General features: G+C 39.0%; 2 protein-coding genes across 6 annotated transcripts in view; both read right to left on the reverse strand.

Moving 5' to 3' along the window:
• The window catches only part of zmym4.1 (zinc finger MYM-type containing 4, tandem duplicate 1), a 36887-nt gene extending 13824 nt beyond the window's left edge, over positions 1 to 23063 (reverse strand). Inside the window, exons 1-10 of one of the 5 annotated variants that reach the window (XM_028035289.1) lie at positions 22644 to 23063; positions 21828 to 21975; positions 21616 to 21710; positions 4962 to 5700; positions 3423 to 3542; positions 3098 to 3174; positions 2857 to 3000; positions 1719 to 1951; positions 431 to 623; positions 144 to 347 (exon numbers count right to left, since the gene is read on the reverse strand). In XM_028035289.1, coding sequence (XP_027891090.1) covers positions 144 to 347; positions 431 to 623; positions 1719 to 1951; positions 2857 to 3000; positions 3098 to 3174; positions 3423 to 3542; positions 4962 to 5700; positions 21616 to 21710; positions 21828 to 21975; positions 22644 to 23015 — 2325 coding nt within the window. In that variant the 5' untranslated portion in view covers positions 23016 to 23063. Of the gene's footprint in view, positions 1 to 143; positions 348 to 430; positions 624 to 1718; positions 1952 to 2856; positions 3004 to 3097; positions 3175 to 3422; positions 3543 to 4961; positions 5701 to 6567; positions 6797 to 19796; positions 20115 to 21615; positions 21711 to 21827; positions 21976 to 22643 lie in introns of those variants that run through there. The other 4 variants (XM_028035288.1, XM_028035292.1, XM_028035290.1 and 1 more) reach the window with 4 other exon arrangements.
• Positions 23064 to 23865: 802 nt separating this feature from the next.
• Positions 23866 to 27501, reverse strand: LOC114155423 (uncharacterized). The gene is made up of 2 exons (XM_028035293.1): positions 26826 to 27501; positions 23866 to 25140 (listed from the first exon to the last, which is right to left on the reverse strand). Exons 1-2 carry the CDS (start codon positions 27059 to 27061, stop codon positions 24594 to 24596), a joined length of 783 nt encoding a protein of 260 aa, XP_027891094.1. The 5' UTR covers positions 27062 to 27501; the 3' UTR covers positions 23866 to 24593.
• Between the last annotated feature and the right edge of the window lie 464 nt (positions 27502 to 27965).

Consider the following 27965-nt stretch of genomic DNA (forward strand, 5'->3'; position numbering starts at 1 on the left):
GGAAAAATCTCAAGTTAGAAGTGAAATAATCTTCCTGTGAAACTAGAACCGTTTTTTAATCAATTATTTACTGAAACAGTCTCCTATTTCTTGCAAGTTAATATTTTATTTCCAGTGAACTGGAACGCGAGGCGTTCAGGTACCTCCTTGTATTTGGCCAGGCAGTCCATGTTGCAGAGCGTCTTGCTGCTGTCCTCCAGCTTCAGCATGACGGGTTTGCTCTGGCAGAACGAGCCGCAGCTGGCGCAGCCGGCCATCGTCAGGTTGTTGACGGTGCGGAAGCGGTTGAAGCACGCGTCGCTGCACATCTTGTGGACGGTGCCGCGCAGGATCACCTCGTGTTTGCTCTGCGGAGAGAGCAGAAAAATGTTGCTTCACAGCGGCGAGCCCGTAGAACCGGGCGAAGCGGGTTCTGGTCCGCTGAACTCACGGTGCTGAATCTGGAGCACATGCTGCAGAGCGACTGCGTCTGCGGCGCTTTGCACGGTGCGGCGCCGGCGGCGCGGATGCTCTGCGTGTGTTTCTTGTAGTTGAACGAAGTGACGCAGTTCTGGCTGCAGAACTCCTTCATGGCGCCGTTGGCGTCTGGAGCCAGAACCGCATCCTGGGTCCGGAGGATCAACCTGCAGGAGAGCAGCGCAGCCGGGTCACAGAGCCGATCGAGACCCGGCGGGGCCATAAAATCATTTTATTCACTAAAAAGAGTTTTGGAGAATCTGGATTTTTTCTCCTCTCGTTTCCAAAGCTCAGAGTGTCGGCGCGCCACGGCGGCCATCTTATTTAACAATCTTGTCTAAAGCTTCTATTTAATAGACTTTTAATTCAAGTCGCCTCTGTGACAGAATATTAGGACCAGGACAAGATTTTTTTACTTTCAATTATGAGAATCAAATCTGGACTTAAAGTTTATAATTATTATATTTTGTTATAAAAATAAAAGTGATGCCAACTATTTATTACAACTTTTTAGGTAATTTTAGCCCCACAAACAAATTATGCTCTTGATAAACATTCCCGTTTATAAAACGCCTCTTTAGGACACAAGTCATAAAAAATGTGATTTCTATCACTAAACTGCATTTAATCATATTTTCAAATTTATTGATGCGTTTAATTGAATAAACAGTGGAGCAAAATATTAAAACTAACAATCCCAACAATACAGATAGTTTTGGTGTTTATTATTAATGGGAATTTATTGTGACAGTTGTGAATCAAAATCTTATGAGAAATTTATCACAATAAATGAATCGAAAAACGATGTGATAATCATAATATCACAAGAATAACGTTTGACAACAAACAAAATAATACCAGAATCATTTAGGAGAACTTCAACATGAAAAATAAAATATTTAAATCAGAAATGTTCTGAAGTTATACTTTGTAAGTTTTACAGATAATACTTAATTTAAATACTTTATCTTTTAATACATTAGCATGAAATGATTATCATATGCAGAAGTTTGAAACAATTGAGCAAACTAAGAGATTTTTGCTTTTTCATTAAAACTATCTTAATTTTAATAAGTTTTTCTGGCTAAATTGCATCTTTAATCGGCTAATATTATGACTATGCTCATATTCTGGTCCTAATACTCTGTCATATAATCCAGATTGAGATAAAAACACTTTTTGAAAATATTTTCTGTCATTTCTCTTTAGAAAAGTGCAGATCAGATTTTCGGCCCGGCCCGGCAGCACCCTGGTGTCGTTACTTTTGGCAGAAGACGCAGGGCTTGGTGGCTCCTTTGGAGGAGGGCAGCGACACGGAGAGGCAGGAAGTGGAGCAGAAGAGCGCCGGCGAACCCTTCCTCTGGAACGCCGTCTGTCCTTTCAGCAGGTTCTTCCTGCAGTTGGAGCAGGACATGTGGACGGAGGACGGGTTGACGCACGGCAGCGTTTCTCCAGACGGCGACACGGAGAACACCGAGCCGATCCGCAGGTCGTCCTGTCGACAGAGGAACCGCCCCATGAGGAGACAACTTCACAAATACCAGACGCCATCTTCCTTGTGAGCAGCGTGGCGTTGGGCTGCGATGTCAACCGAATTATTTGTTTTGGATCAAAGCAGCAGCAAAATGTACAAACAGCAGTCGACCATCCATACGACAGAGTATGGATGGTTTTTGTTTTCTCTGACTGTCTTCTTAAATTCATGATTAGCTGATGAATTGTGTTATTTTTCTATATTAATTAAGAGAAAGATTACATAAGTCCATTATTTTTTTTTCCTTTTCCTGCATTATTATTTTTTATAAGATCGATTTAGTTTTATCTGGATAAATGTTTCTCTGCAGGATTTTACTGAAGATTTTTCACCGACTTAAAGAGAACAAACATCTGTTAATGTTTTTAAATCATTGTGTTAAGGTTGGATTAGTTCAGTGACTTTGACTAGGCCTGCAGGATTTCAGAACATCTTCCAACAGCTGCCTATTTTCTTCTCCTTCTCATAAGGGCTTCCATCACTCTGTGACCTTTAACCTCAATTCAGAGTCAAATGTCTCTACAAATAGTTGACCATAAAATTGAGCAATTTGATATTTTTAAAATAAATTTCCTTTACTGAAACGCCAATTCTAAAAAAACAACAACTTGTCTTCGATATAAAGTTTGGCGACTCCACAGACTTTATATCAGCTTCGTTCATCTGCTTCTGATCTGGAGACGATACTTTCAGCTCGTTACTGAAAAACTTCCATCCATCCATCGTGGCGGCCATCTTTACGCTGCTGGGTGACGGCTACATTCTGCGCATGCAGGTCGCAAACCGTTTACGCAGAAGTCTGATTGTGGTCTGGTTTCATTAGTTCATTTTATTTTGATGAACCACCATGCTGTGTGTGAACTCACCTTGGCGGGTTCGTCCTTGATGCTGGCCATAGACGTGGAGGAAATCAGCGCCTGTTCGTATTCCTCGTCCACCGGCTCGTCCTTCACTTTGGCCAGAGGCGGCGAAGGAGACGACTTCCTGTCTTCGGTCTCTGTCTGCCCCTCCTGCTCCAGGAAAAAAAATTAAAACACTTCAACGACGACCAGAAGGAAGAACATTTTAGCTTCGAAAAAAAATATTTTTAACGGAGGAGCGACTTACAGAGTCTGATCTGGGAAAGGACAACTTCACCACTTTCATCCCGTTTACCACGGCGGCAGGGGAGGAGCTGTCTCTGCCTGCAGACAGGAGGAGACAAACGGGTCGAGAACGAAAGAAATTTTACATAACATTTAAGAGCTCAAAATAACTTATTGATTAATTTTTGGAGTTTGAAAATTACATTTTTGGAAAAGGTTTTTTGTTTTTAAAGCTGGATTATTGTTCCAGACCCATAAAGTCAAACACTGAGCCGTTTAGTTTTTGTTAAATCAGATCCATTCCTTGCAGCCGAAGCGGAGCTGCTTGCTGCCGTTGGCTCGCCTACCTGTGCTTCCCGCTGACGGAGACGGAGACGAACTCGACTGCATCAAATCTGAAGCAGACGGTTTCACGTCGGCTCCCTCCTCCTCTTCCTCAGCAGAGTTTCCGTCTTCCAGGGTGGAAACTACGAGGGGAAATAAAAACAAAGAGATTAATCCACTGCTGCAAACCTGAAAAGTGTAACAAATGTTGCAGTTTTGGTCCCAAATCAAACAGAGTCTATCAAACCATCAGGTCTGAAAACACACTCACACAAATCAATGTTTTTCTATAGAAAAACTGTCCATTACATCGATGGCTGTCAGGTTTTCTCACCGGGTTGATCAGTAGGTTTGGTTTGATTTGGGAACAAAACTGCAACATTTGTTCCATTTTGTGTCAAGCCAACCAACCCATCTGAGCAACCTGTTCTCCTCCTCGCCTGTGGAGGCGCTGTCCAAAGACCCACTGAAGGAAACACAAAAACCTCTGAAGACACCGAGTACAACTTCCTTTCACACCAAATGGAAACAGAAATGGAGATGTCAAATTTTAGCGGTTGGAGGATAAAGACCACGATCTGTCTCTCCTGCTAGAACTAGGCTAACATTTGTTTTGGTTGTATTTACCCAGAATGCCCTGCGCTGTAGTCCACTTCTTGCTTTTGGAGCGGTCTCCGGTCCACTTGGCTTTCACATATGCATTCAAACCGAACCGAGACAGAGGTTTGTAGGCGGAGCGGAGTTCGCTGTTTTGGTCGACTACGCATTCCCGCCTCCCCACCGGACCGGACCGGACCCGACCCGACCGGACCGGACCGTTTAGGAAAACGGATTAAAGCCGTGACGCTTTTCCGCCTTCATGCTGCTCATCCAGTCACATCATTGTTGCTCAGCATGTCGACCATTTACATCCAGGTTGTTTTCTCAGGACGATACAGCTGAGAAACATCTCACCATATAAACGTTTCATTTCAGTCGATATCAATAATTATTAACTAGTTTTTGTTTTAAATATCTGAATTATTGCCAAATCGAGATGCAGCTTTTCCTATTTTACCCTCAATTTCCTCTAGAGACGTTTATCTCATTTTCTCCTTTCACCAAACGCTGTTTTTTATTTTTAAGCAGTTATGACGCACAGCGGTAAAATCTGAAACTGCTGCTGTGCAAGTAGCTCAGCAGCTTGTTGCTAGGTAACCAAAGAGAGAGAGAGTCAGTTGATGCCACCATCCTAGCTTAGCAAGCCGCACAAGATGTTGAGCGGTTATTATCTCCCAGAATGCTTTGTGGTTCTGGATCGGAGTTTAGTGAAATTGTTGAACATTTTATTAGACGCATTTCCAACTGATATTGATAATATGTTGATTACGATGTTTAATGTTATTGATTGCTTTTCCATTGACCACATAATTGCACAATTTGACATTTTGAAAACACGTTTTCTGAATGGAAACAGCAATTTCTGAAAAAATTCCCATTTTTTGATAAAGTTTTGACGGATGGATGAGGTTTTGTTTTTTTTTGGCCGTATCAAAACTGAAAGGTGAAACTACGCTGCGTACCTGTGTTTGTGTTTGTAGGTGAACGGTTCTGCTCCTCATCCTCCTCCTTCATCAGAGCCTCCTGCTCCATCTGGTCCACCGTCCCGATGTCCATCATCTCGTCAAGGTCGTCGGCTGCAGACGCGCTCAGCTTAGCAGCAAACAACGATTTCTCCTCTGATGTCCTGCTGTCCTCTTCCTCCGCCTCCATCCTGCTCTCTTCCTCCTCCCTGTTCCTCTGCTCCTCCTCTTCCTCTCTCGTTTTCTCCTGCTCTTCCTCTTCCTCTTTCCTGTTTTCCTGCTCCTCCTCTTCCTCTTTCCTGTTTTCCTGTTCCTCCTCTTCCTCCTTACTGGTCTCCTGTTCCTCCTTCCTGTTCTCATCTTCCTCTTCTATTTCATAGTTTGTCTGTTTCTCGTCCTCTTTCAGATAAGTCGTGGGGTCCATCTCGCTGATGGCTGCTCCCACCGTCGTTTCCTCCTCTTCCTCCTCCGGTTTTTCTTTGCTTTCCTCTGATTCGTCAACGTAAACCATTTTCAGCACATCGCGAGGAGAAGCGGCCTCTGAAGAAGATTCGTCGGTTTTAAGTTCGTCGTTTTTGGCCTCCTGACTTGCCGTCTCGTTCTCACCACCGCTGCCATCCTCTCCGTGGTCGGACACAACAGGCGAAGCTTCGCCAACGGACTTCTGATCTCCGGCGTCCTTTGACGTTCCCGGTTCTGATACGGCATCTGTGGAGTCGCTGTCTGTTTCCTGCGTCGCCTGAAAAGAGAAACAGTTATTTAGTTAACAGTAACAACATGACAACGATTCTTACTAAAGTTTATGAAACTTTGAGAATCTATTAAACAGTATCTCAGTGTTGCTGAATCTTATTTTTTACAAAATATTCAACCATTTATACTCACTTTTTTTGATGCCTCAAATGTCTACTTAAGAGTAAATATTTGATGCTCACTCATCTATCCACACTTCAGTAATAAAAAATATTAACTTACATCATCTTTGCATATAAAATGTTTTATAGCTGGTTTTCTTTAAACTTGTGGTCATAAAACAACTAATCACATTCATGAATCAAAAATCCCCTGTGGCCAGGCAACTCTCGCGATGTCTCCCTCTTTGATTACAACACAACTTTACCACGTAGCTGGTATCAATGAGCTAAAGATAACGTGGATGAACAAAACATTAGAAGCTGTGTAGCAGATGAAATAAACAAAAGTATAAATTATGTCGTGTTGATTTGTCTGAGTTTTTATTTTCCTTTTTCACTTTTGCAATCTCGCGATATTTGTTAGCGTCTTGCTGCAGCGGCTGCAGGGTCAGTTTGAGCATGATTGCTTTGTTTTTCACTCTCTGAAATGCACATTTTTTGTTTCATCCATGGTTGCTAAACATCTAAACCGTTCAATAGAAAGCAGAACCTGTGGCTAACCGACCGCCTGCTAAGCCAAGCTAGCCTTTCTGTTCATTCCTGTTGTCCGGTTAGCTACCAGCATCTCGGCTCTTCGGTCTCAGTGAACCGTTTCTGCCCCCTCAGACTCGCTCCTTCTCCCGCTGGGCGTATCTGGGCCCGCTGTGATTGAGCTTGTTCCAGCCTAGCGCAGCGTGCAGACTGTAGCTTACCGCGCCGCTGACCCGGACCTGATAGCTGGCCTGCTGCTCGGCTCCGTCTCCAGCTTCCGCCATGTTTGCACCAGAAACTGTCTGAGATGAAGCGTTTTCTCCTCCGGTCGGTTGTAAATCTGGAAAACTGCTTCACATTTATTCCAACTACACGGCTTTTTGCAGAATGCCTTTTTGGATTCTTCTTGGCGTTTATTGTCGGTTGGTAACGCTGTGGAATTACACATTACCGCCCCCAAGCGGTAGCAAACAAAATCAGCATGTTCGTGACGTCACGGCAGGTTCTTATAAAATCGAATCACTTGACTTATGGTGAATTCACAAGTTTTACCCACGCTCACATTAAACTAACAGATAATTTAAAATACTAATAAACACATACGCCTGCGACTTTATATAAAAAACAGTGTTGTACACAGAAATACATTTTATTGGAGACAAACTAACAAAGCAACATTTGCATAAAAGGTATCCAGGGAACTGTATTGTTGCTAAACTTATAGTGACTCCCACACTTAAAAAATAAAAATAAAAAACTTAGAAACAACTTCACGTTTATTTTTTTGTTGACATATCCACTTGACTTTGAGCCAAACCTTTCCTGCTACTAAAATTACATATTCATAATTTTAGGATATTGTTTGCTCTCATAACAACTCTGGAAATTGTGAATTTGAACACATGTTTGAATTTTATTACCATATTTGCAATTTTTCTTTTCAGAAACAAAAATATGGAAACTCATTTTCTGCCAGAGCTGAAAAAAACATCAACCCTGAATTTCTGAAAACGTTGTTTTTTTCTAATAATTTTTTTATTTGGATCAGCAGATCCTTCCTTTCAGTAACATCTCTGTTGTTGCCATTTTTATTTTCACTTTTTTAAAATGCACAAATCCACAAGCACATTTTGTAGATTTGTTATTCTACTCAGTTGCACGTCCCTTTGGATCAGAGTACATTTTTAATAACTGTACAGTATTTCATGCTGTAATTTTGCCCTTCCTATACGGTTTTATTCTGTCTTTTCATGTTTAACTGTGTGAACCTGCAGGCTTTGTTTCCTGTCACTTTGTTGTGTTTACACTTGAATTTCCCCACTGAGACAATAAAAAGCAGAATATTTCTAAATACTATTTATATTTAATAATTATACATTTTGGCCAACAGGGTTTCTAAGTGTATTTTGTGCACAACCTTCACATCATAACACCACTGTATAAAATAATTGTAATGTTATAAGCAATAATAATATACAACAAAAAAATGATTGAAAACGGGGTATTATTGTTTTAATTAAATAGTAATTATGTATTAATTAATAAATAATATTAAATTATTATTAATTAATAATAATAATAATTATCCCCTAATGTGTTTTACTGCTGGAATCTATGTTCCAGTTTATGTATTTCATATATTTGGTTTTATATTTGTAGAAACTTAATGAATCTGACAGCTTCATTGTGTTTTAAAATAAAATCAATAAAACAACATAACACTTTCATCCAGGATTCCCAGTGTACTGTATATACACAGTATTTTACAAATTACGTTATTTAAACAAATAACAGGGCGAGGGAAATGTTTATTTTTATTGTTGATTAGAAAATGATAAACAATCCATATAGGAATCAATGAATTCATAGTTGAGATATTAAAATACCATCTAAATATTAAATATTGTTGTAATTCATATTAATTCAAGATTTCTCCGTTATTATAGATGGTGACAATAATCAAGAATTTACACATTTTGTCACATTGCAACAAACTCCAGATCAACACAACCTAGTTGAAGTGAAAGGACAAAAATGTGGAATTTTTAAACTTTCTTTTTAACTCATAATTTACTTTAGAGAGACTCTATAGGCACCCTTCTGTCAAAATTTAATCGGAGTTTGATGGATGAGTGATTAATGACCCGTGACTAATTGATATTAATTTCCGGTCACATGATGCCCCTCCCCCCATCCGGTCACATGATGCCCCTCCCCCCATCCGGTCACATGATGCCCCTCCCCCCATCCGGTCACATGATGCCCCTCCCCCCATCCGGTCATATGACCCCCAGGATGTCTCATGACCTCAGCGTGTTACAATATATTCCCGCTAATTTCAATTCAACCAATAGAAACAGAGACAGGCTCCGAGTTTTATGAGTAATACAATTAAAGTATAAAAAACAATAAGTGTTAAATAATCTAGAATAATATACGATATAATATATTTAAATAGAATGTTGTAATTAACTCCGGTTTTGCTCACCAAGCCGTCAGTGTTTGTGCGTGTATCCAGGCAGAATACTGTACAGAGATGTCCCTCAGGATGTCTCAATGCCATACAGTGTTTAAGTTGAACTCCTTCTGACCTCTATGAGTTTGAATTAGCCATTAGAAGCAGAGACAAGGGGTTCGGTGTTAGAAAATCATTAGTAACATACGATATAGTATATTCAAATAGATTTGGATGTTGTAATTACCTCCGGGTTTTTAAACAGAAGTTCTTTCTGATATACTGCCTAAAGCGGGACAGGCCCCAGCCATCAGGAAGACCCTCATGACCTCCGGTCATCATGCGTGACACGTGTGGCTCTGTATATTTCCGATCATCTCAATAGGGTCTCTATCGGGGGTTGATTGATATGATGTAAAGACCAGCACAGGATTCATTCTCGTGACTTTAGGGAGGAGGTCCCATGACAGTGCTGCTCACCAAGCCATTCTTGTGTGTGTGTGTGTATATAAAGACATATAGAAACAAAAGTCCCTAAAGAAAACCTACAGTTTAACTATTTTACTGCATTATTTATGGTAGCACAATTAGCCAGTGTTGACTATGAGTTTGTGATTTCCTTCATCACTTCAATTTTAAACTCTAATAGATTTTTTTTCTGTAACACTTGACATTTCAGGAAATGTTCCTCATTTGTACTCGTACTTCTGAACAATATCTGTCAGGGACTAAACAGGCCTCGGTGAGGCTGCTCATATGTATCTTTCAGCTTTCCCTCCACCCATTATCTTACACACTTTAGTGTGTTCACTAACAAAATATAGTACACCTCTAATTTTTTTAATTTTTCATTATTAAAACTTTTAAATGATCAATGTGGACCATCAGTCTGTATTAAAATAGTTAATATAATTCATATTATTTATTTAGATTTGATGTTTTAATGTGTGCCCTTGGATTTATATTGATTTATTCAATGTGTAAATATTTATCATATAGTTTTTTTTCTTTTGGTGTTTGTTGCACAAATTCAAATATATGCCGGCTATCAACCAACAATTAAATCAGTGAATTTGTGTTTTTTCTTAAATACTCCCTCTCACCGAGACTTACTTACATCTTCTGACAACTAGCCCCACTTATAATAACATTGACTAAGTTTGCTATTGGTACACTTTACCTAAAAATAAAAATTAAACATACTCACTACACAACCATGCTCCAAGAGTTGCTCATAACATGGTGAATTGTTTTGTTACCTTTAAAATGATCTGAAGCTTTTGTTCCTTGATGCTGTTCACTAATGTTCTCTAACAGACAGTACAACTCCTCTTGTAATTGATAAGCTTATAAATGATCAATGTGAAACATCAGTTTGCGCTAAAGAAGATCATATCAGTCAGATTAAGTAAAATATCATTATACTCAAAGCAATCAAAATTATATTTCTCTGAAAGGTCTTTTTTTTTTCAGGGAGCCTAGACTGTATGAAAGGAATCAGTGAAATATACTATGAAATATTTAATCTGCTGCATCCCCATAATGAAACTTCAATTGTGAATTGAATGATTACATTGCATCTAGACACAAAAGAATCAACCGTTAATTAGTAATCATACTGACTAACAAGATCTGATCAAACAACAAACCTGACTACCTCAAGGGATTTCTCACATTGGAGAATAAACCGTCTGACTTTCTTTAGCCACTAAATTTAACTTTACCAAAGTTTTGCCTTGGAGTAAACAGGTACTGAGTTTGAAGCGGATCAGACGCCTTCAGCCATCTGCTAAAGCTAGACTCCGGCCTTCCTCACTGTAAAATAAAACATTAGACTTAAAAAAAGTTCAAGCGAACATCACTTAATTATCATCGACTTGTTGTTTGTACTCATCTTAAACAAGTGGCAGGAACATTTGGATATATATAAAAAAAGCTTTATAAGTTAATCTATTTAAGTTGAGTCCATGCAACAAGTAAAATAAAATAAAACGTGAATTATTTGAAAGTAATGAGGATTTTGGGTGGTAAAAGTTGAACATTTTAACATGCCCAGACGCTACACCATTTCTGCTCAAGCAAACCAAAAGGTTTTGAACAGAACAACCATGTCAAATAATGAGACCGTGAATCTTTAATCTATGTAGCAAATATATTGCTGCTGCTGTAGGCAGAAAATAAAATAAAAGAAGTTTTACGGAGAATAATATTTTGGATGAGTTTAAGAATATTGTTTGCCAAAATCACACGGTGTAACTACACTTGTCTTTTATATGTAGCAGTAATTGAATCTTTTTGAGGCAATTGGTTTGCATAAATTAAAGTAAATACAACCTATTTTCCTGCTCCACATACTTAGCTAGCAATGTGCCAGTTAGCTTCCCAGTCTGAACTTCTGGGCAATGTCTTGATTCAGTCAAATTTTCTATCTTGTATCTCCTGAACTCTGATATTTTGCTCGCTGGTCTTCAGCGTGCTCTGAATGCAGTATCGGGTTTCTCTTACTTTAACCCGCCCAACTTGCACCTGATTGGCATGTTAGCGTTTTGATTCCCTCCCAGTGAGGCGATGCTTCACAAAGCAAACTGTTTGTCAAACTGTTGATCTGCCTCATGGCTGTTTTAGAAGATATGGTGACTGAGGTTTAAACAGTACTAGCCGGCTCATGCAGCTTGTTTTTACTAGATGGCAGTCCTAAAAGTACATATCTTTAAAATATGAATAAATACGTACAATTCCATAATTATTCGATCCAACCCTTATAGAAGTTTTGTAATAATGCAATTCAGGTATTTTACATTTTCTGGACTAAAGGAGGATTTCAGTTCAACACCTGTGGTTTCTTAATGTAAGTGTTTCTGCTACTTGACAAGAAACAGGGTTAAAAGAGGATTTACAAAGCAAAATACAAAGATGATAGTTGTTTTTACTAGATGGCAGTCCTAAAAGTACATATCTTTAAAATATGAATAAATACGTACAATTCCATAATTATTCGATCCAACCCTTATAGAAGTTTTGTAATAATGCAATTCAGGTATTTTACATTTTCTGGACTAAAGGAGGATTTCAGTTCAACACCTGTGGTTTCTTAATGTAAGTGTTTCTGCTACTTGACAAGAAACAGGGTTAAAAGAGGATTTACAAAGCAAAATACAAAGATGATAGTTGTTTTTACTGAGAGCAAGGCTGTGACTAGTTATCAGGACAGAATGAGACCTGTAAAACTGTTGGGCCAATATGACCAAGGAGGGAACCAGTCATCTGCTCCAATAATTTATTAGCCTTTAGGAAATATTTTTTGGACACAGCCATCCCCTCTACATGTGGTCCAACACTAGGCTCTGTCTCATTGTTCCTTTAAGCACCATCCACTTTGCAGAATTTTTTTTTCCAAATTTGTCCAGGGGTTGTTAGTCACAGTAAACTATAATAAGCTGGATTTTCTGTTTGGCTCAAAAATGAACTTTTGATGTTACAAAAAAAAAAAAAAATTAAAAATTAAAAATACCAATCTTTGCTTTATAAAACCCAAACCCATAAAACATTGCTCATCATTTCTCTTCAGTCCAATCCGAAGGTCAAATTTCTTAATTCAATTCAGTTGATTTTTAAAACGCTAATTTACAAGACCGTTTACAAAAAAGTCATTTCCATTCTACTTATCAAACAACGTAGCAATTTAAATGTATTAAAGTCAGTAAAAAAAAACAAAAAGTTAAGTTAACCGAGTTAAAAAATGCAGAATGCATCATGTCATTGACTCGTCATTGACTTGACTTGTTTATACGCTTCTCCTTCTTCAAATTACTTTAACCCTACAATGACTGAATTTATCCGTATTTTCAGGGGAAGCCGGTGGAACCAACATGTACATTTGCTGTTTTCTTTCTTTGTTTCTTTCTTTCATAGACTAGGATCACCACAAAATGAATAACCTCGCTGATTGAACTCTGAAATGAATAAAAAGTCATTCAGTTAATCATTCAGTTACTCAGAATCAGCACAATATTGACTCTTTCCATCTTTAAGATGACTAGAACAAACTTCTCACTGTTGAATCCGTGGTGTTTGCATCACTTTATTACAAATGATAGTAAATAATTGGAAATGTAGAAATATAATTCTACCAAGATAGAATTTAATCCTCTATTACCGGACACAACTGGAACTCCATAAAGTCTCGTAGTAAAAGTCACATTAAGACACATTCAGAGAGCATCATGCTAAACCGATCCTCCGCATAAAACCATCCTCTAACATTTGTTTATCACGTCAGAGTTTTAACAAGAAAGAAAAACACAGAGTACAAGCGATAAAATAGTTGTGTTATTAGATGCAGGTCACAACAGTTGGAAGTTACATTTTATCTTTAGGGTTTTATGTAACACCGTAAGCTACATTATTGTTGGTGAATAATATCGCAGTGAACACAGATCCTAATCATCCATCACTAGTGGATCTGCTCTTCTCTTCTTCCGCAGCCCCTGGATGAACAGGAACAACTGATGTTTGTTCGTTCTGTAGGACACAATTTCCCTTTAAGGAGAAAAAAATCAAAGTTTAGTTTGTTTTACACTGTTGTTTTTTAGCACACGCAAATGATAGAGCACTTAATAAATTAAAATAAAGATTGTTCATTTACATTATATTCATTTAGACCAACAAGGAAAGTTATTAGTTATACTCTACATTTCAGAGTAGAATTCAATTTTTAACGAGATCCAAATTTTTTTAAAGTTTTGACCAACCTTAAAGTGTCTTCGGCTCGTGGAGCCGTTTCAGTGAAGTTAGCGTTCCTGGAGGGAAACTTGCTGCTGCTGTTCTGCTCGGTCAGGATGTTGCTGATGTCAGAAAAATCTGCTGTCATGTGATGAGCTGCAAAAAAATTAACAACCATGTTTGCAAAAAGAAGTGGCAAGACCGTGTTTTCACTTAAGACTTATAAAATTGTTTCATGATTTTGGTTATACCTGTAGAATTTAAACTGAGGAAACACTGAACAATGAATCGTTGGGTAAATAGTTTGAAAAAAGAAAAGATATTAAAGACACGCTAACCTAAATGGCTGTAAATGCAACCATTGCTGAAAATGAATCAAACTCATGTGTAATGTTTCACCTCTCTGCAAAACTTTGAGTCACTAAGCTTTATTCTTTTTAAACCCTTGCTATTTGATCAGTTTGATTTTAGAAGGGGAACAATTACTTTTTTTAATATAACAGAAACATAAAATCTAGTCTTTTTACATCTTTAAGATGACTAAAACAAGACTCACTGTGAACACTGAGGGCGATGAGTTCAGCCAAAAGTAAAACATTCAGGATTCCCAAACATACAGCCGCACGGAGGCAGAGCCTCTCTTTGGAGCTGCTCCAACCTTAACAAAAACCTCAACCTTAGCAAAAACCTCAACCTTAGCAAAATTGAATTCAATACATGCTAAATTTCTCTGTAACTTTGTTCTTACCTGTGTGATTAGATGCGGTTTTTCCAACAGGTTCCATATTGACGTACATTTCCTCCATCGCTTCAGACTCTGTTGGCTTTAAACATTGACTATAAAATCCACTGCAGTAGTGGAACTAAGTGAAAAACTGTGGAAAAGAGATGAGATGTCTGGTGTTCAACAAAACACAAGGTAAACGTATTTTAGAGATAACGACCAAATAAAGAAATTCATGAACGCAGATTCAGTATTAGTTTCTTAAATATCTTACACAACATAAAATTCTTGAAGGTTTCAATAGTTTCATAAGTTCATATTTGCTGATTCTGTTCTGTATCAATAAATATTTATTTATCCTTTTTCTTTGTTTTCCTTCAGCTTGGTTAATCCTACTCATAATAAACACATTACACTTTTCCATGGGTGAAAACATAATTGACTCTTTCCATCTTTAAGATGACACAAAAATTAAAAATAGTTTTAAATCACGGATATAAGGATGAAAAAATACATCTGATGTTGTGATGTTCTTGCTTCATCTTGCTCCTGCGGATGGCTGTGTCCAAAAATATTTCCTAAAGATTAATAAATTGTTGGAACAGATGCCCAACAGTTTTACAGGTCTCGTTCTGTCCTGATAACTAGTCACAGCCTTGCTCTCAGTAAAAACAACTATCATCTTTGTATTTTGCTTTTTAAATCCTCTTTTAACCCTGTTTCTTGTCAAGTAGCAGAAACACTTACATTAAGAAACCACAGGTGTTGAACTGAAATCCTCCTTTAGTCCAGAAAATGTAAAATACCTGAATTGCATTATTACAAAACTTCTATAAGGGTTGGATCGAATAATTATGGAATTGTACGTATTTATTCATATTTTAAAGATATGTACTTTTAGGACTGCCATCTAGTAAAAACAAGCTGCATGAGCCGGCTAGTACTGTTTAAACCTCAGTCACCATATCTTCTAAAACAGCCATGAGGCAGATCAACAGTTTGACAAACAGTTTGCTTTGTAAAGCATCGCCTCGCTGGGAGGGAATCAAAACGCTAACATGCCAATCAGGTGCAAGTTGGGCGGGTTAAAGTAAGAGAAACCCGATACTGCATTCAGAGCACGCTGAAGACCAGCGAGCAAAATATCAGAGTTCAGGAGATACAAGATAGAAAATTTGACTGAATCAAGACATTGCCCAGAAGTTCAGACTGGGAAGCTAACTGGCACATTGCTAGCTAAGTATGTGGAGCAGGAAAATAGGTTGTATTTACTTTAATTTATGCAAACCAATTGCCTCAAAAAGATTCAATTACTGCTACATATAAAAGACAAGTGTAGTTACACCGTGTGATTTTGGCAAACAATATTCTTAAACTCATCCAAAATATTATTCCCCGTAAAACTTCTTTTATTTTCTGCCTACAGCAGCAGCAATATATTTGCTACATAGATTAAAGATTCACGGTCTCATTATTTGACATGGTTGTTCTGTTCAAAACCTTTTGGTTTGCTTGAGCAGAAATGGCGTAGTGTCTGGTCATGTTAAAATGTTCAACTTTTACCACCCAAAATCCTCATTACTTTCAAATAATTCACTTTTTATTTTATTTTACTTGTTGCACGGACTCAACTTAAATAGATTAACTTATAAAGCTTTTTTTATATATATCCAAATGTTCCTGCCACTTGTTTAAGATGAGTACAAACAACAAGTCGATGATAATTAAGTGACGTTTGCTTGAACTTTTTTTAAGTCTAATGTTTTATTTTACAGTGAGGAAGGCCGGAGTCTAGCTTTAGCAGATGGCTGAAGGCGTCTGATCCGCTTCAAACTCAGTACCTGTTTGCTCCAAGGCAAAACTTTGGTAAGGTTAAATTTAGTGGCTAAAGAAAGTCAGACGGTTTATTCTCCAATGTGAGAAATCCCTTGAGGTAGTCAGGTTTGTTGTTTGATCAGATCTTGTTAGTCAGTATGATTACTAATTAACGGTTGATTCTTTTGTGTCTAGATGCAATGTAATCATTCAATTCACAATTGAAGTTTCATTATGGGGATGCAGCAGATAAAATATTTCATAGTATATTTCACTGATTCCTTTCATACAGTCTAAACTCCCTGAAAAAAAAAAGACCTTTCAGAGAAATATAATTTTGATTGCTTTGAGTTTAATGATATTTTACTTAATCTGACTGATATGATCTTCTTTAGCGCAAACTGATGTTTCACATTGATTATTTATAAGCTTATTAATTACAAGAGGAGTTGTACTGTCTGTTAGAGAACATTAGTGAACAGCATCAAGGAACAAAAGCTTCAGATCATTTTAAAGGTAACAAAACAATTCACCATGTTATGAGCAACTCTTGGAGCATGGTTGTGTAGTGAGTATGTTTAATTTTTATTTTTAGGTAAAGTGTACCAATAGCAAACTTAGTCAATGTTATTATAAGTGGGGCTAGTTGTCAGAAGATGTAAGTAAGTCTCGGTGAGAGGGAGTATTTAAGAAAAAACACAAATTCACTGATTGAATTTTTGGCTGATAGCCGGCATATATTTGAATTTGTGCAACAAACACCAAAAGAAAAAAAACTATATGATAAATATTTACACATTGAATAAATCAATATAAATCCAAGGGCACACATTAAAACATCAAATCTAAATAAATAATATGAATTATATTAACTATTTTAATACAGACTGATGGTCCACATTGATCATTTAAAAGTTTTAATAATGAAAAATTAAAAAAATTAGAGGTGTACTATATTTTGTTAGTGAACACACTAAAGTGTGTAAGATAATGGGTGGAGGGAAAGCTGAAAGATACATATGAGCAGCCTCACCGAGGCCTGTTTAGTCCCTGACAGATATTGTTCAGAAGTACGAGTACAAATGAGGAACATTTCCTGAAATGTCAAGTGTTACAGAAAAAAAATCTATTAGAGTTTAAAATTGAAGTGATGAAGGAAATCACAAACTCATAGTCAACACTGGCTAATTGTGCTACCATAAATAATGCAGTAAAATAGTTAAACTGTAGGTTTTCTTTAGGGACTTTTGTTTCTATATGTCTTTATATACACAGACACACACACAAGAATGGCTTGGTGAGCAGCACTGTCATGGGACCTCCTCCCTAAAGTCACGAGAATGAATCCTGTGCTGGTCTTTACATCATATCAATCAACCCCCGATAGAGACCCTATTGAGATGATCGGAAATATACAGAGCCACACGTGTCACGCATGATGACCGGAGGTCATGAGGGTCTTCCTGATGGCTGGGGCCTGTCCCGCTTTAGGCAGTATATCAGAAAGAACTTCTGTTTAAAAACCCGGAGGTAATTACAACATCCAAATCTATTTGAATATACTATATCGTATGTTACTAATGATTTTCTAACACCGAACCCCTTGTCTCTGCTTCTAATGGCTAATTCAAACTCATAGAGGTCAGAAGGAGTTCAACTTAAACACTGTATGGCATTGAGACATCCTGAGGGACATCTCTGTACAGTATTCTGCCTGGATACACGCACAAACACTGACGGCTTGGTGAGCAAAACCGGAGTTAATTACAACATTCTATTTAAATATATTATATCGTATATTATTCTTGATTATTTATCACTTATTGTTTTTTATACTTTAATTGTATTACTCATAAAACTCGGAGCCTGTCTCTGTTTCTATTGGTTGAATTGAAATTAGCGGGAATATATTGTAACACGTGCTAAGCACGCTGAGGTCATGAGACATCCTGGGGGTCATATGACCGGATGGGGGGAGGGGCATCATGTGACCGGATGGGGGGAGGGGCATCATGTGACCGGAAATTAATATCAATTAGTCACGGGTCATTAATCACTCATCCATCAAACTCCGATTAAATTTTGACAGAAGGGTGCCTATAGAGTCTCTCTTACTTTTACTCTCTAAACCATCCCATAATATATCTGGTGGTCCTGTTGAAAGCTGAGCCTCCTCCAGAAGGTTTTCTTCCAGGATTATTCTGGATTTAGCTCCATCCATCTTCCCATCAACTTTGATTGGATTCCTTGTCCCACAGCATGATGCTGCCACCATGTTGCTGTGTTCAGGGAGACGCTGCGCACTGTGATTTAAATAAACTGCAGGCCGATTTGTGGAGCGCAGGATTGATCAATTCCACCTGTGGATTTCTAATCTTCTTTAACAAACCTCTGAAGCCTTCACACACACCGGCTGCCTTCACACTGGGATTAAAACACACACTAACCGGCTGCAGTTTATGGAGGTTCAGAAATAGGTAAAACAAAAAGGAAGGCTGTTGACGTTCTGAAAATGGTGCTGGATTCTCCTGGTCTGGAATAAACAGAACATGAAGCACTCCTCTGTGTTGGTCTACTGCAGAAAATACACTAAAGCAGGTTTATTATGCTTCCTTTTAAGCAGGTTAGGATACGTCGATGATACTATGGCTGACAGGTACAAATGCACAGCAAGCAAAATATGCTGAAATCACAGAAAATAGTAGCCAAAATCTGCAAACAGTAAATCAATGCAAACAAAAGCTCCATAAAAAATGATGCAAATAGCAAAAACACAGCAAGTCTGAAACACTGGCAACTTTCTCCACAAAATGGAAGTCCTCCAAACCACTAGGGGGAGTCAACCAGCAAAACGATGCAGCCAGACTCTCAGTAAAGTAAGTCAGTCAGTCAGTCAGTCAGTCTGTCTGTCTGTCTGTCTGTCTGTCTGTCTGTCTGTCAGGAAGGAAGGAAGGTAGGAAGGAAGGAAGGAAGGAAGGAAGGAATGAAGGAAGGAAGGAAGGAAGGAAGGAAGGAAGGAAGGAAGGTAGGAATGAAGGAAGGTAGGAAGGAAGGAATGAAGGAAGGAAGGAAGGAAGGAAGGATGAAGGAAGGAAGGAAGGAAAGGGGAATTATTCTTGATGTTTTTAACATATATTTTCACATATTAATATAGGTACCTACTCCAGACTCCCCCTAGTGGTATGGAGGACTTCTATTTTGTTTAGCAGCTTTGCAGCGTTTTAAGCTTGTTTTTGCAGCATTTCATTTGTTGCTTTCATTTTCTGATTGAAGCGTTTTTATTTATTTTTGTTTTGCAGTTTGCAGCGCTTCTCGCCATTTGAACGCGTTGACTATGAGCTACATACAACATGCTCATTAGATTTTTACACTCAGGTAGATCTCACCTCCTCAATTCTGCCTCTCTCTAACTTTAAACTCCAATCAGAATGAGCTGTTTTAATGTTCTGTCACTTTTATGCAAATAAGCTGTTGCTGGCCACGCCCCCCCAACTCAATGTTTTTAACTCCCCCTTCCTACTCGAGCAAATGACTGCAAAGAGATGCGCAAGACAGCGGCACATTTTTAACCCAGCAGCGGAACAAACGGAGCCTCGTTCACTACCAGCAGGCAGACAGAAGCTGTTAATAAATGGTAATTCACGCTCATAAAGTAAAACGTTATTTGTGAGACACATCGGCTTATTGTTAGCTTGTGCTAAATGTTCACTCCGAACGCGTTAAGCTGTACTTACATCTCCGTCATCTTCAAATTTGAAGCGAATAGTAGGAACGGAGCCTTTCTTCAGTCTCAGCCTTAATGCGAATCCTGCCGTGTACTGTCGGTAGTTTTCAAAACAGTCTGTGGTGAAGTGATTCGCGCAAACTACGATCTTCTTGGGCAGTGAGCCTGGGGACGGGACCTTTCCGTCAAAGATGAAGCGGAGCCACTTGGTTCTGTTGGCCTCGGCTGGGAGGACGTGCATGGAGACATGCTGGTCAAAGCAGTCAACAACGAAACACCTGTCTTTCCCACCAGGCATCGTACAGCGGTGAAAACAGCTGGACGCTTCTTCTTCTTCTTCTTTACCTTTTACGGTACAGGTTGGAAAACAACTTAAACCAGAATTACCGCCACCTGGTGGCCTGTAGTCAGTCTGAAAAGTTTGTCCCTTTCTGATGTAAAATTCAGTCAGAGTGGAAACAATTAAACACAAAATGTTGTTTTTAGATTCAGGTGTTTATTACTAAGGGATAAAATCCAAACATGGCTCTGTGTGAAGAAGTGATTTCCTCCACTCTGTTGAAATAAGTGGTTTGTCACACCTGAGTTCACCATCTCTAGCCACACACAGGCCTGCTTACTGCCAATAACACTGCTGCAATAAGGAATTAAGCAATTAATTGCATAATAAATTAAAATGAACTCCAGAATTTCCTTTCTCGTCGTTATTTTTGAAGGGCAACTTTGTTTACGGAGATTTCATAATCCACATTTTGTTGTTTTGGTTGTGTGTTTACGTCTGTTTATCAGTTTTTTTTGTATTATTCTGAACATTTACAACATCTTTCAGTTTTAGTGTTAGTTTTCCTTTAGAAGTTTAAAGTGTATTGGTCTTTGAGAAGGAAAACTCATGCATTATTATCAACATCATTATCCATTTTATTTCTGATTTTGGTTGCATATGGGGTTTTTTTGTTTTTTGTTGTCATATTTTATATTGTATATTTAAAATAACCTCCAGTTTAAGTGCTTTTAGCGTTCTTCGTCTGCATTTATTTATTATTTGTGTCCATTTGTGTGTTTTAGAGTTCCCATCATTCACGTGTTTGCAGCTAATATTGATGCTGTGCGCATCGCAAAACAGCAAAACACAGTGCAAAGAAAAAAATGCTGCAACTACAGAAAACAGAAGCAAAAGGAAAAATGTCACTAATATCAAAACAACAGCAGGTGTAAATTCCACAAAACAAGAGTCCTCCAGGCCACCAGGGGGAGTCGACCACTAAATCACACGATGCAAGACTCTCTGTACAGACGGGGTGTCCAGAGTGCATTTCAGGTATCTTTTACAATATTATAAAACAGTAGCATATTTACCCACTAGTGGCCAAGAGGACTTCCTTTTTGTGGCATTTCATACTTGCTATTGTTTTTGCTATTGGTGATATTTTCCCTTTAGTTTCTATTTCTATGTTCTTTTTTGTTTTTAAGATTTGCTTTTTTCTGTTGGTGTGTTTAGTAGTTTGCGTCGTTCGTGTGTTTGCTCCACATTTGCTCCTGTAGGTCACCATAGTTGCTAGGTGAGGGTCAGTGCCGCCGACTGTACTAGCCGTATCGGGATGTTTTTGAAAGGGCTTGATTTCCAGACACCAAATGCAGTAAATTGTTGCCAGAAAATGGCAGGATGTTTTTGGGGGGAGTTTTTTTGGCGATTGGACTGTTTCTAGAAGCAGAAGAAACTAAAAAAGTTCATTTTGCATAATAGTTTCCATTTAAAGTTGGAGGATGTAACCTGACAAAATGTGCAGCAGTTTGGCAAAATTAAAAATCTGTAAGCAAACCAAACGAACCGGGTCTGACGACAGCCGAGCTCGAACCGAAAGCTGCCAGCGCCTCATGACGTCACAGCGGGGATCCCGAGGAATCAACAGGACATTCTGGGCTCCTGGAAACGTAGCAGCAAAATAAAAAGTCAATATGAAAAGACAATTTATTAAAAAACCTCTGGTCACCCGCCTTCCTGTCAGAATAAACTGACAAAGTAGCTGTTCTAATTATTTACCTTTATTCTTCACCTGAGGTTTTGGAGGCTTCGATGTCCTCGGTTTTTTCAGAGTAACGGTTTGCTTCTGAACGGACGCAGGCGGGTCGTCGACGCTTTGACCTTTCACCTCTGGGTCAGTATCGGCTGCCAGGGATTCTGCAGGAAGCTGGGAGAGCAGTAGAGCATGAACGCAGGCGTGTTTGTTGAGCTTCACTCACATTTACAGCTGCTAGCGAATGACAATTCAGTAGTGTTAATAACTGATAACAGCCAAACTTCAGATATCAAACAGGGACTTGTCATGTTCAAACCATAATTATCCTAATTAAAGTTGATTATTTTTTAACACAGGATGAGTTTGGTTTAGTTTTCTGCCCTCATAAATGAAAACTAGTTTCAAACAAGTAAGAAAGAGAGGAAAAGGTGTAACAGGGTAATGACCCCCATCTGCACTGCGTGACGTCGGTAATACGTCATCAGCAACCCAGCATTAACTTATTCCAGAGTTGCACCGATCCCATATCTATCTGTCCCGATATTGGAAAAAAAATCTAGATCTGTTATTGTGACAGTGTGTCTGATCCATTAGGGCAGATCTATTTAATCTAGTTCTGTGCTTTGTTCTCTGAGCGACATCATGCTGTATTATTTATGCTACATTATGTATAGAAATTGTTTTTGTTTGTTTTTCTTTTTTACAAAATGAGCTTTGTTCATAAAACAGCTCTGTCAGATTTACTTCCCTGAATTGTTTTGTACATTATACATGACTTTTCTAACAAAACTAAATAAATGAAAAAAGTCAAATTGACCAGTGAACAGGTGGAGTCTTACCTGGGCGGATGGGACCGCGTGGTCCTTCAGGTGCAGCTGTCCTTTATTATTCTCCCTCTTCCCGATGTAATCATCATCCGTGAAGTGAGCGCTGCAGACGCGGAGATGCTTTAGCGCGGCTGGCGGCGTGTTGACATCCATCCCCAGCACCGACAGCCACAGCATCCGGAGGTGGAGGTCCGCCAGCGGAATGCGGTGGAACCTGTACGGCGACCAGGAGTTGGCTCTGTTAGCGCAGCCCGGGAAAGCGCAGGAGCAAACCATATTCGGTGGAGACGAACTGGTCCCAGTCTGGACCCAGCTGAGCCCAGAACCTGACCCCGTATCAACGATACTTCTGGTAGCAGCAGGAAGCGTTGTACCTCCTTCCATTCGACCCGGAAGACGGAGCTCAGTAGGGGAACGTGTCTGTCCGCCATATTGTGAGTGGCACGCAAACACAGAAACAGGGTTTTCTGAATTAAAAAAGGACAGGCCGGTTGGTGCAAAGGCTGGATATTTATTAAATGGTGATAAAAAATAAATTATATAAAATTTTGCCACCAATAATGCTTACATTTAGTGTTTAATTCCTATAGTAATAACATGATTAGCTGTTTGACTGTTTTGTGTTTTCAGATATTATTTGAAGAGTGCTAACTGTTTGATCATTATTATCATTACATTAAATTCTCATTATAAAACAAATATATATGTGTGATAACACACTAAAACATTATGTAATAAACAAATCATAACATATACAACGATCATATAAAGATAATGCATTAAACAAGTATTAAAATAAAAATACTAAACTGTTTCAGAAAGTAATTCATTGAAATTATTTTGAGCGTTTTATTAAATAAACAATGTGACTGTATTAATCGATTATTGCTTTTAAACTGCTTTGTAATTTGTTTAACTTTAGTGTAACCAGGTTGTTGTGTCGCTGGAGAAGCTCAGGTGTCAAATGAAATCTGGATCTCCATGTTTCACCTGGTTAAATCAAAAATTATATATATTTTTAAAAAGTTACATATTTTTAAAATAATGTTGGTAAAATTTGTGTTCTTATAACACTGATTATAAATATTAGTGTTAGTATAAAAATGTGTTATTATTGTCAGTAATAATTAATTGTTTAATATTGTTAAATGTCAATAATAAAAATCGCCCCACATTAGAGACAGCAGCTGATTCCTCTGGGTTTTTGTTATTTCCTGAAAGTATGACTATAAACTTGGATGTATTCTTTTATTTCAGCTTTTCTTTCTTCACACAACTTTGAAGGTTCATTTAAATATGTGATCACAAGATGATCTTGTGATCGACAAGCGTCGACAAGATGAGCACAAGATCCGATATTAATTATTAGTTGAGTTTCTAGTTCAAAAATCTTATAATATTGTTCACTTCTCTGATGTTTTAGACGTTTAGAATAGAAGAATAGAAACAGCCTATTAAAAGGGAAAATTAAAGTGCAACAGAAAAATGGATATGAAGGTTCACACAAAAAAGTTCTTAAAATGTTAAAATTAATATATTAAAAAACAAGATTGACACTAATACTAATGATAATAACAACATACAGTATAAGACTAACATACAGTGATGCAACTTTGTACTTTCTGGTGTGTGTTGCAGCGTGACTCTGTTATATAACACCATAAACAGCTGACAAATACAGAAAATGCAGACTAGAAATCATTTTACGCCGTTGTTTGGCGCCCCCTCTACTGCAGCGCCCACATAGCATATCGAGCTTATACAAACTTTTTGTGCCACTGACAGTTGTTAGAAATATTCATCCAATGGGTTTTACACCATAAAAAATAAAATAATCCCTCCATATAAGCTCTGACGTCTGATGAGGAAACTCTTCTGGTCAGACTCCTGGTAGGGTCAGAGGTCAAGGTCCACAAACTGGTTGGAGCACTGTAGTCAGATCAAGGCAGAAATAAATTTGTTCTAGGAGTTGTTGGTGAGGGTGTGCTGCAGCTTCAGAGCTGTAATCCTGCAGTCCAGTTCATCCATGAAGCCTTCATCCACGGATTCCCTGTCCGCCTCCGGTTCGGCCTCGCTGGGCAGAAAGACGTGGAGCTGAGCTCGACCCGCAGGCCCGGCGGCCGCAGGGGGCCGCGGGCCGCAGCCCTGGAAACACGGCTTCCCCACCACAAACAGAGTCTCTCCCTGGCAGGAAGAGGAGTTGCGGCGCCGGAAGTCACCCTGCAGCATCTCTGCTCTCACATCTGGGTTGTGTGAGTGCCGCCTCACCGGAGCGGGCCGGGCGGCGGGCCGGATGGCCCGGGAGAAGTGGATGTAGGCCGGTCGGCCGCAGCTCTGGAGCTGCTGGTCGTGCTGCTGGTCGCAGTTCCTGCAGGGCAGCAGGGCGGGGGGTTTGCTGAAGGTTGGAGGAGGTGGAGGCCGCATCTGTAAACAGCTGGAGAGACGAGACCCAGAACATCCGTCCACCTGGAGGTCCTGACCCGGGGAGAGGAGGGACGGCTCGCTCAGGCTGGAGACACAAAAACATGGAATCCACTCTGAGTTTAGTTTACGTTTGTTTTTTTTCATCAGTGTACCAAAATTTACACATATTTTATATTTTGGACCATCTGGTTATTACCCTTCTGACAATTATGTCTAATTTTTAATTCATTCATTCATTCATTCATTCATTATTTTAACCTGGAAGGTCAAATACTCCTCTACTACCGTAATACCGTAAGTTCTGTGAGAGGTGAACGGCGCCTGGTGCCAGAAGCCCATTAAAATGCGTCTACATCGTTTTAAACTGTGTGATTGTTTAAAACGATCCAGGTCCCTCTTGAAAATGAGATCTAGATCTCAGCGGGGTTTACCTGGTTAAATAAAGGAATATATAATATATTGTGAGCCTGAGTGGGAATAAAAACAGCAGCAGGTATTTTGTTCCATATAACACAGTAGGAGTGTAACAGGTGGGTTTAGGTAAATCCTAAACCCACCTGATTAGGATTGTATTTGAAATGTAATCAATTACTAATTTATTGATGGAACTTTAATTAATGTCGTGTTTTGATTATTGATTTTATATTGCTTTGTGTTTCTGTGTTTGTAATGATGTAAAGCACTTTGAAATGCCTTGCTGCTGAAATGTGCTATACAAATAAAATTTGACTGATTGATTGATTGATTGATTGATTGATTGATTGAATGCACCATGTATGCGCTAATCTTTAAGTGCAGCTAACGTCAGCTAGCTTAACCGCAGCACTTGACCCCCATGTCACTCGGGTTTCTCTCAATTAAAGGTGCGGATCAGTTTCCCCCCCACTGAGAATTACGGGTCACCGGTACCTGACCCGTCCGGCGGCGGCGGGACCGGTTCACAGAAAGCCGTCAAACTGGGACACGGCCGGGAGGAAACAATTTCAGCCAGCCTGGGATCTGACAGATGCTTTTACTAGAAATGAAAAGTGATGCAAGCAGGAGAGTTGAGGTGATTCATCACATCTTAACAGATCACCTTAGACCCTGTTCTGCACTTTCGGAACCGTTTTTAGCTAATTAAAAACTCAACAATAAACTTAGGAGCAAAATAATTCAATAAACTAATTAAATGTTGGATCAATTTTGTGACGGAAATGTCATTTAATTTCTGATTTGTTCAAATTTAGTGTCTGAAATATAAAAGCTCAGTTGATTAACATTTAAATGTTGTACACATAATTTAAAGAAGAGATCATTAACGTTTTTCAGACTACAACCCCTAACACACACACCCACACACCCACACACCCACACACACACACACACAGAGAGATTAATGTAACATGGTTTAGATGAACTAAGGTTTATCTAATTTATTCAAAAATATTTAACTCTGTACTTAGTGTAATTTATTAGATATAGATGAGTAAGGTGCTCTTGAATTAATTGTATTTAAATTTACTTATTCAAATAAATGTAACTGAGTAAATGTAACTAGTTTCCCAACTCTGATAATTACTTCCTGCAAACTTTAAAAATCAAACTATTTCTTACAATTTGCTTATTTCTTTGTTACATTTTAGATTAATTTATAGCAGTAATGTTGTATTTCAACATTATATAATGTCATCTTTGTTATGCATTTAGCAGTAAATGTTAATTTAATTCAATAAACTGCAGCATAAGGTGAAGTTTGGCTCAGAGTTTTGATCGTTGGGGTGATTTTACCTGAGGCGGGCCAGGCCGCTCCGCCTGCGGGGCGCTTTGGCCGCAAGGGATGGCAGCCTGAGCGGGGCTCTGCTCCGGAGTCCAGGCGGCACAGAGCCGGGCAGCAGGCGGCTGTTCCTCCGGACGGACCCGCAGTGCCACAGCCCGCTGAGGAGCGCCGCGGGGGCAGCGGCGGCACCGGGGCCGCTCATCCGGGACGCTTCTCCTGCAGGAAACTTCTCGTCTGGGTCCGTCATGAGGATGGGAGCGGGGTGAACCTGCCAGGCCGCTGCCAGGCCGCGGATGGTGGATGTACCGTTACAGGTGTGCGTTTTACTGAGACCAGCATGAATGATAGATGAGCATTAATGATGCAGAGCTGGAGCTGCTCAGCTGGGCGTTAGGTGAACTGGTCCTTCCTCCGGCTCGGTTTACAACCGAACAGCTGCTGAGGCAAAACGGGAAAAGCTCTGAAAACTGCAGGATTAAAAAAATATAATAATCCAAGATATTCCGCCTAGAAGCAGATGAAGGCGCTTAAAGTTCACAGAACCCAAATTCAGATTCTCAACTGCAAATAATCTGAGTACAAACAAAGAGCTTGATGATTCAAATGATCATTTTAACTCGAAAGAACTCGATCTACGGAAGACGACTAGGGCCACTGAAAAAACCACAACTTCTTTCTCAAGAGATAAAAGAAAAAGAAAAGTCAGAATTTTGAGATTAAAGTCAAACTTCTGAGAAAAACAAGAATGAATTATTTTTTTCCAAATGGCCCTTATCCTCTTCCGTACTATTGGTTTATGATTCATAATCTCAGTTGTGCTGATTTAAGAATAATCAGTTCAATTCAGATTTTTTTTTATTCTGCAGGTTTTCAACTTTTTGTAAACTTCCAGTTTTTTGCAAGCAAAAGATGTAAAATCAAACTCAGAGGGGAAAATAATTCATTTCCTATCTGATTTGTCTGATGCTGCAGATTCTAATACTGCATTTTTACATAAACAGCTGAAAACCATTTTCTATAAATCTATTTTACTAACAGAACCCAGGTGTAATGATGCTTCCAAACTTCCAGGACCATCGTCCCGCCAGCAGCTCAGGTGAGACACGAACCCGACCCAGATGGAGTCCGGATCGTCTTGCTGCGTCCGGGTT

This window comes from Xiphophorus couchianus, chromosome 13 (genome assembly GCF_001444195.1).
Source record: "Xiphophorus couchianus chromosome 13, X_couchianus-1.0, whole genome shotgun sequence".
Lineage (NCBI taxonomy): Eukaryota > Metazoa > Chordata > Actinopteri > Cyprinodontiformes > Poeciliidae > Xiphophorus > Xiphophorus couchianus.

Bases quoted from the DNA above. Each gene is read 5' to 3' on its own strand.
- LOC114155423 (XM_028035293.1), bottom strand. From the start codon at position 27,061: ATGACGGACCCAGACGAGAAGTTTCCTGCAGGAGAAGCGTCCCGGATG. The intron at 25,141-26,825 runs GTAAAATCACCC...TTGTGTCTCCAG, and splicing joins AGCGGCCTGGCCCGCCTCAG to CCTGAGCGAGCCGTCCCTCC.